The sequence below is a fragment of the Drosophila erecta genome, unplaced genomic scaffold, assembly GCF_003286155.1.
Source record: "Drosophila erecta strain 14021-0224.00,06,07 unplaced genomic scaffold, DereRS2 tig00000055-arrow-pilon, whole genome shotgun sequence".
In the NCBI taxonomy this organism is placed as follows: Eukaryota; Metazoa; Arthropoda; class Insecta; order Diptera; family Drosophilidae; genus Drosophila; species Drosophila erecta.
Window position 1 is genome coordinate 5,542,355 of NW_020825200.1, and position 9,154 is coordinate 5,551,508.

At 46.5% G+C, this 9,154-nt stretch overlaps 1 protein-coding gene across 1 annotated transcript; it reads left to right on the forward strand.

The window, feature by feature from the left end:
* Positions 1-424: 424 nt before the first annotated feature.
* On the forward strand, positions 425-4,646 carry LOC6540705 (probable serine/threonine-protein kinase fhkB). The gene is made up of 3 exons (XM_001968752.3): positions 425-1,694; positions 1,752-3,416; positions 3,502-4,646. Exons 1-3 carry the CDS (start codon positions 786-788, stop codon positions 4,225-4,227), a joined length of 3,300 nt encoding a protein of 1,099 aa, XP_001968788.1. The 5' UTR covers positions 425-785; the 3' UTR covers positions 4,228-4,646.
* The last annotated feature ends 4,508 nt before the right edge of the window (positions 4,647-9,154 follow it).

Below are 9,154 nucleotides of genomic sequence, written 5' to 3' on the forward strand. Positions count from 1 at the left end.
AATTGCCATTCAATTCTTCCCGATCATTGCCTTAAAAACGTCAGTTCAGACCCCCAAGAAAGTAGAGAACGTTACGAAAATTCAAATCATCCGAAATAAACATTTTGGTTTCCATACAACACAATTAATTTATAAAATGTTTATGGAATTGTTAGTAGATCATAATATAATAAAATGTGAAGGTTATTCTAAAAATTATTTTTAAAATTTGATTTTTAAGTGCTGTAAAGTACTGCAATGAACTGCTTACATATGTATCGAATCAAGCAGTGCACGAGACACACACACACCTTTATATAAACAGAACAAGCTGTATTTTTATTACAACATTTCAGTTTTGTGAAGCAACTAATTAGGAAGTCAAGCGATAAAAAAATGGGTTTTGGTTAAAAATTCCCAACAACACGTTTCTATCGCACTATCGATAGCTCTATGTCTAGGCATCGTCAACAGTGACAGCAAATATTTTTATCGATTGTTTTGCAGCACTAATAAATTCCATTTGCAAGCTGAAAAGGAGGAAAAAATACAAAATATCTTTGAGCATTGCAAACGATTGAAAAATCCAACCAAAAATCATGTGGATGTGCCACCAGTGCCAACCCACGACATCGAGGGATTAACCGAATTGGTGCAGCCAATCCAGGCCAATCGGCAGGAGGCACTACACTCCGAAAACAGAGACTTCCAAGTGGTGACCCCAAGAAACCACTGTCTCGCATCCATTTGTTTGTGTTACGGCAAACATCGCACGGCAGGATCAGGGGGTTCCCCGTCCGGCTAAGATGGCCATGCACTCGTACATGCGCCAGGGATCAGGATCAGGTGGAGGAGCAGGAGCAGGAGCAGTCGCAACTGGAGCACCGCCCCTGGCCAGTCCGGACGAGATGCATGGGTTCCTGAAGGACAAGCAGGCCTGGGAGCACGCCATCTCCCTTTACCAGGGTCCGGATCCACTCGATCATTGGTACAACTACATTTGCTGGTACGAGAATCACGCGCACAGTGATCCGGAAGTGAAGTACCGCGAAACTCTGGAGCGCTGTCTGACGGTTTATGAGCACAACGACTACTATCGCCAGGATGTCCGTTTGGTGCGGCTGTGGCTGAAGTACATAGCCATGCAGACGGATCCACTACACTTCTACCAGGTGCTCTTTCAGCGGGGAACTGGTCGCCAGGTGGCCGCCTTCTACATTGGATGGGCTGCCTACTACGAGTCACGTGAGGAGTTCAAGGATGCGGAGGCGGTGTTCAACTTGGCCTTCCAGGAGAAGGCGCAGAGCAGCTCGGAGCTGCAGCACGCCCACACCAAGTTCGCCTATGCCAGGTCTCTTTTCCACCAGCGGCAACAACAGCAGCATCAGCAACAGCAGCAGCAACATCCCCCGCAGGATGCACTGCAACAACTCACGAACTATGCACAGCAGCAGATGCCGCAGAGCTATACACAACACCGTCCTCAGTCATATCAGCAGAATGTCTATCAGCAATATCATCCGCAGGCGCAGGCACATCCAGCCGCACAGCCTCATCACCCGGCGCCACAGCAGCATATACCGCAGGAACAACAGGGCTATCAGGCACACTACCAGGAGCAGCCGCGCTATGAAGCACATCCTGCAACTCAGTCCCCAGCAGCAATACCACCAGTGCATGTCCAGCAACAACCGCAGTATGCTCCTGTGGCAGAGGTGGGCAATAAAATGTTATTTCTAAGCTACTTGATAAATACTCCTTTTGCTTTTTAGCCTCATTATGCACCAGCGCAACAGCCACAGTTGCCGCCACAACAAAGTGCAGCACCGCAGCATGCACAACAGCCACAGCAGCAGCAAAACGGCAACGGCAATCCACCTCCTCAACAAAGTCCTCCGGTGACAAATGAAGTGGCTGGCCTGCGCTTACCACGCAATTTTCACGCATACGGCCGCAACAACCATGAGACCTGGAAGCCGGCTTTGACGCTCGAAGAGCCTGATGATCCCTCGCGTGTGTGCCACTATGCCAAGCAGTTGGTTTATCCACCGGGAGCAGGCATTGAGTACAGCCCCGAAGAGATACTAGCCCGCAAGTTTAAGCAGTTAATGGAGCAAAAAGCCAAGCCATCGCAGCCGGCAGAACAAGAACAGCAAACTCGATACGATTCCTACGAATCTGAGAAATCCTACTATATGACTGCTGTGGATGGAGCTCTTTACGGGCAGAACACCAGCAGTGGTCAGGAGAATACGGGTGAGGAAGATGAGGACAATGATGCCGAGGAGGGTGAAGAGGAGGAGGAAGCTGGAGAAGATAACGGGGATGATGATTCTGATGAAGAGGAGGAAGACGACGAAGAGGAGGAGGAGCCTAACGGACCCTATACAAATGGCGTGCAGTTCAGTGCGCAAACCACTTTCGAGCAGGAAAACCGATCGATTAAGATAAAGTTCAGGAAGGAGCCCAGCAGCACCTACAGTGCCTATACCATAGAGAATGTTTACCAGCAACAACAACAGCAGCAGGAGCAGCATCAAATAATCCATCAGCACCCGCAGGCAGTCCATCATCCGTCCCCGGACCCGGCACCTGCTTCTCCGATTCCCATCCAGCGTCAACGCAACGGAAGCCACCATCATTTTCATCCCTACATGCTGGGCCAGACCTCGACGCCGAAGAGCGAGGCGAATGGCTATCGCAGGGCACGCACCAAAGTCAAGCGCAACAAGTTCCAGCCGGATCTCTGCAGCAATAGTAACTCGGCATCCTCGGCGGCTGATGTCGCCATTGCCGCCTCGAGTAGTGTGGTCGCCGGAGCACCTGGCACGTTCAACGACAATGCCAACTTTTCGTTCTCTAGTGCCACAGGTTTGGATAACTCAAATAGCTCGCTGGCCTTGGCTGTGGATAGACTCAACTTCCGCGACACATCGCAACAGCAGATCCTCCATGCGGTCAATAAGACGCTACAAACGCACAACAACAATAATAACACCAGCAACAACAATAATGGCACCACCACACTGGCCGACTTCTCAACGTTTCAGGAGAACTCGTACTTTGCCACCCAGCACGATACGGAGGCTCAGGAGCGTCGGCTATCGAAGGCCGTTGAAACGATTGCCCGCCACATGGACAAGGCGGCCATCGATCCGTTCAACAGCGAACTGTGCCGCGCTTTCCTCGCCAAGCTGGACTTTCCGGGCGATCACGATGCCCACGCCAGTTACAAGGTTGTCCAAACGCCACTGCCAAAAATATCCAACACTCGCACGCTGAACGTCCTGGAAGGCGTGACCTTCAGCATCGACAAGGAGGTGGGTCGCGGATCCTATGGTTCGGTTTATAAAGCCACTGATTCTCGAACTGGTAATGTGGTGGCGCTGAAGTATCAGAAGCCCCCAAACACCTGGGAGATCTACATATGTGATCAGGTGAGAAAATGAATATATAATATATATTCTAATGTTCTTGGCATGCCATAAAGAATACAGTGCTAATACAATTTCCTTATTTTAGGTGCTGAAACGCATCAAGGAGCCGGAGGTGTTGCCTGGCTTGATGGACATTTCCACGGCGATTATCGCCCCAAATGCTAGCCTAATAGCCACCGAGTTCTCCCCGTTCGGTTCGCTGCTAGACATCAACAACAAGATCCGCCAGGCTACCACCAAAGTAATGCACGAATCGCTGGTGATGCACTTCTCAGCGCAGATCTGCAACATCGTAGACCACCTGCATCGCCAGCACATCATCCATGCGGACATCAAACCGGACAACTTCCTGCTGATGCGTGTGCCCAATGTCGACAGTCCGATGCCATCGCTGCGTTTGATTGATTTCGGCTGTGCTATCGATATGACCCTGTTCCCGGACGCTGAGAAGACTAAGTTCCGAAAGGTGGTGCAAACGGATGGCTTCACCTGTATCGAGATGCAGGAGGGACGCAGTTGGTCCTACGAAACGGATCTCTTCTGCATCGCGGCGACCGTTCATGTTATGCTCTTCGGTGACTATATGCAGCCGCAAAAGAAGGGCTCCAGCTGGGATATCCGACAAAAGCTGCCGCGTTACCTCAAAAAGCACGTGTGGACAAAGTTCTTTAAGGATCTGCTGAACATGCAGGCGGACAAGCTACCAGCGCTGCAGGAGATGCGTCTCGTCTTCGAGGAGGAGGCGTACCGCATGGACTCCGAGCTGCAGAATCAGATACGCGCCCTATCCAACATCCTGCATCGACGATAACCAATCTATTCCTATTCCTTTCTATTAAATTGTTTTGTGTATAACTCTGTTGACCAAGTCACTCATTTAGTTTGTTTGAGTTTTTATTTTAAAACAGTTTCCACTCGTCCAAGATATTAACACCAAATCTGGAAAATCTCCGCCGACATGGCTGAGTTCATTTTCACGTTCTAATTTAAGCTAGTTTTCTGCGAACAAACTCCCTTTCGCTTAACTTAAATGTTTAATCTTTCTATACTTTATTTATTGTTTTGATGCCAAAAAACAAAAGCAAAAAGTACGCTACGAAATTCAAAATCTTTGTACATATTAGGCACAGACTCGATCTAAACCAAAATTTACGAAATGAGTTTGTGGTAAAACACCCTGGATTTAATTGTAATTTTTTATGTACAGCACAATAAAACAATATATTGAAGGCAATGTAAAAAAAAGAAACGTACATATGTTTAAGATTAGTGCTTGCTGTACTATTGAGTAATATATAAAGATCTTTAAATAATAGTGAATAAATTGACGAAATGTTAAAGCAAAACCCATATAATTCGTACCGAGAAAAAGGAAAGCAGCGGTAACCCAGTTTCATAAATCAAATGCCAAAGTGGCGAACCCATAATGTGTGTGTTGCAGGCAATTGTCAGTTTAGTGGGGGCATGCAACAAGTAACAGCAGCAGCAGCAGCAGCAGCAGCATCAACAACAATGGTGCGCTTGACCCACTTTTCCTTTTTGCCAGTCAACCAAACGGCACACAATTTCCACCAAGCGACTGGAAAAAGTTGCAACTTTTCATGCAACACACACACACATCGACAGTTGGAAAAGCTGCAACAGGCGCACAAAGTCAAAGTCGACGCCTGCGCTGCGGCATTTTGTTGCTAGTTGCTCGATGCTTGATGCTTGAAGCTTGTTGCTTGCTGCTTGTTGCTCGTTCGCCAAGTGAAAGTAAAGTGGGACAAATGCAATTATTATTGCATCTAGTAACCGACTTAGAAGTCGTGGCGCGAAACTGCAGCTTGCGGCCTGCAGCTTGCAGTTTGCAGTTGGAAAGTTGCTCTGCCGGCGTCGCTTTTACACAATATTTTATTTAATCAAATTGCAAAGAGAAAATTGCAGCAGGCAGTCGGCAGTCCGCCGGCGTTTGGCGTTTGGCGTTTAGCGATTGGCGAAAAACTTTCTATTTTTTTGTGTGTCGACTGCAACGTCAGCTGCAGCATTAGATATTTCAGCGGATTGTTTTGCATGCGATAAATTAATGAATGTGCCCCAGTTTCGGGACCATGGGCATTGAGTGACAAACGAAGTGGCCAAGCGGAGCGAATGACAATGCGGCATTTATTAGATCACTGGGGCACACCGATCTCCATCTGGATCCCATTCCCAATCAACCGATCGCCCGACCCACCAGCCAAACACAAAGCAAAGATGACAACAGAAACCTATAGAAATGGGTAGAAAGAAATTCGTTAATAGATCAGTTAAGTGCTGAGCTGCGACACTTAACTCGTTTCTAATTAAGTTGGCCAACGGTATTCGACTGTATTCTCCACCGAAGGAAAGTCTTAATCCCAGAAAAGTGGGGGACTCTTCGTTAAGTACCTGCCAGCAATTAAGTTGGTTAAGATGCCATCAAGCTCGGCGTTTTCACCATCTGTGCAGGTGCCTAAGCGGATTCGCCAGGACTTAAAAACCAGATATAGTATGAACTTCTAAAAAGTAGCTAGATTACAGCTCTTCAAATCAGAGTACCAAGTCTTAAATATAATAATAATTGTTACAAGAATACTTTCTTAACAACGTCTGTATCTTTTTTAGCTTGAGACATAGTTGGTATCTGAGGAGGCATGTCTTGTTTCCCCCCACCGAAGAGCACTCAATGATGACCGATGGCTGCGCCCAAAGGAACGTTAACAACTTGAGTTTGTGGTAAGGACTGATCTGAGTCACCCTGGGAATTTAGGGTAGAACAACGACTACCAGTCGGTTAGTCATTCCAGTGACTAAGTGGACCTCCTCGCCAGCGAGTCGTGCAAAATGGTTGACTGCAAAGGTTAGGAAGGGACCCTAGACTTGGCTAAGTGGCAGTTGCAGCAGGCGGAATGCATCAGTGGGCACACAACAAAGCCAGCAAGATACGTGCAGACGTATGGGTGTGCAGAAAAACCAGCTAAGACCCCCGGCAGATAGCGATGCCCTCCCCTCGTCGAATGCCACGCAGTGTTGGCCATTTGATTGTCATGACCAACTTTTCACTGCCGCGCCGTGTTGCTGCTGTTGTTGCAGCCGCTAATATGCAACAACATGCAACAACTGTTCGCAAATTGCACGACAAAGCGAAAACTGGGAAAATAGTTAAGTAATTTGCAGTGGAAAGCAGTGTCGGAGAAATTCGATTCGATTTTCTTGCTTTCTGGCATAGATGCTTGCTGCACTGCGGTGCGGTGCGGGGAGGTGCGGTGCGGTGCATGTGCATCATGGCACACATAATGCTGATGCCACGTTGCAAGCTGTAGTCGCCGCGATCCACATCCGTTTGCAGTGCTGTTTGCTGTTCGCTGTTGCCGCATTAGAAAGTTGCAACTGCAACAACTGTCATGGGCCGCTTGCTGCAGCTTTTCTTTTTCCCACTCGCCGAATTGGGGCTAACGTGTATGTACTGTACAGTGTGCACTATGCAACAGCATAGTGCCGCCACCAGCGCTTGTAATGAGTTTTGACCTCATAAAATCTGTTCGCGAATTTTCCTTACTATTTTCTCTTCTCGCCAAATATTTTGCATCCCGCCGAGGGAAACTTGAGTGGGATGGAGAAACTTTTTTGGCGGAAAGCGTTAATAAGCGTGCGGTGCACCGATTGCAGCTGACAAACGTGAAACGGAAAATTCTTGAACGAAAAGCGATATCTAGCATCCGGTAATTGACCCACTAAAATATGATCAATTGATTGGCCGTTTAATAGCAACCTTTACGGAGCTGGATTGGCACTGGTTTGCTAAGTCATGAGTCATTTATCATTTAATTTAATATTTCCTTATAAGGTTTGCGAATTTAATACCAGCCAATTAGTGACCTTCTGCAAATCGATAACTGAATTTGATAGTAATACCTTGCAGTTGATAACAGCTCATGTGTGGTAACTTCTAATCTTTATGTCGTTTATAACACCTATGCCAATACGCGTGACATCACTGAATTGAGTCATGCTGGTATTGAAGACACATATTTGGTCCCCTAATTAAATGCATGCAACAAATTAGTAATTCACTATTTATTCATTGCTTAGGTGATGTATAAAGTACATAAATGTGCTTCATTGCCCTCTTTGTTAATAATCATGCCCGCAAACTTATTTCATCAGCCGTCATTCAGTTGACCCCAAAAAAGTCCTTTTGTTCGGTTCGCTACGCCCTGAGCATATGCAAAAGTCCTGAAAAGCCTACTTCAAATTCTATTTTCATCACTCACATCGCCACTTACGTATGTATCTCCTAGTCATTGTAATTGCGGTTATCTGGGGTCTGGGGTCAAGTGGCCATGTGGCCATGTGACTTTGACCGAGATGGGCCCGATGGGCCGATGTCCTGTGACCTCGTCGGGTGCATTCAACTGAGGCCGCCATGTGGCAACGTCCGCAGGTCGAGTCAACGGCCGAAATATCCCGAAAATGCGAGAAATCCTGGCCCAAACTGAGCCTGTGACTGGGCCGCGAGTTCGTCGCCCAGAAAAACGAAACGGAGAGAGGGAGTCTTTCGTAATTCCCGCCGAATGTAGGATTTCGACAAAGTCGGAGGACCAAGGACCGACGTCGACCGCTGTCATTGCACTGCCCCGCCCACTGGCACCTGCTGCCGCCGACGCCGACGCCGCCCACTTCCGTCGACAGTGAAAACAGAAAACCGAAAGCCGAAAGGTTATTATAACAATAAGGAGCAGCCAGTGTCTGGACCCCCACTACTTCAAATTCTGCACGGGGCGAGTCTAATAACCTTTCCCTTTCACCGAGCAAGTCCACCAGACGACGCCCTCACACAGATACATATATAACAGACTATATAAATGTATATATGCACCTCCAACGACAGTAAAAGTCATCGCCATCGAGGCTCAGACATCTTCTTCCTGCCGCTCCTGTTTCGACCTTATGTAAGTTCGGGCCTGGCTAATGAAATCGTCAGACTCTTGCTCCAACTCCATCATATACTTGGTAATACAAAGCGGTGCTGATCGGTAGTAATTTTGTTAATTAAATGCCAATAGACAGCGTATATTAATGATTTGAGCATAGAATTTCCGTGTTTATAAGTTGATTAATGATTTTAATTGGGAAAAATTGTATAATTTTATACCGACTATTTATAGTAAGTGGTTTTTCTAATAAAGAAATTAAACACTTCGATAAATACATTAATTATATCCTTGAAAATTATATTATATTCTTGTTTTCACTGTGAACTTCCCACTTTTAAATGGTTTTTGTTGATATATTTGGTTTTTTCCTTTCTGTTTCTTCATACCGCAAGTTTTATCCTGGCTGAAAAGTAGAGTACTCAGAAGGGCGGCAAGACTGCACCACTGGAGCGTAGCGTGCACCTGAGAGAATGAGAACGTGAGCAATAACATCCAGACGGGCAGACAATCATCGGGCGGAGAGCTGGGTTAACAGATATTTAAAGGGTGTCATAGGCACAGTGGTCATCGATCGACTATTTAATGAGCCATTATGATCGTGCTGAAACAAGCGCAATTTAATAAGAGCAATCAAGAGTTTTTAGTAAACGGCGATAATCACAGATAAATAATCTACGTATAGATATCGAGTATACGACTAGTTTTCTATTATAGAAATTGCAAATTAGGTACAGTAGATTTTTAAACTGCCTAATTGCTACACTCTTGCTTGTCAAGCAATTGACAATATGTATTTAGCAT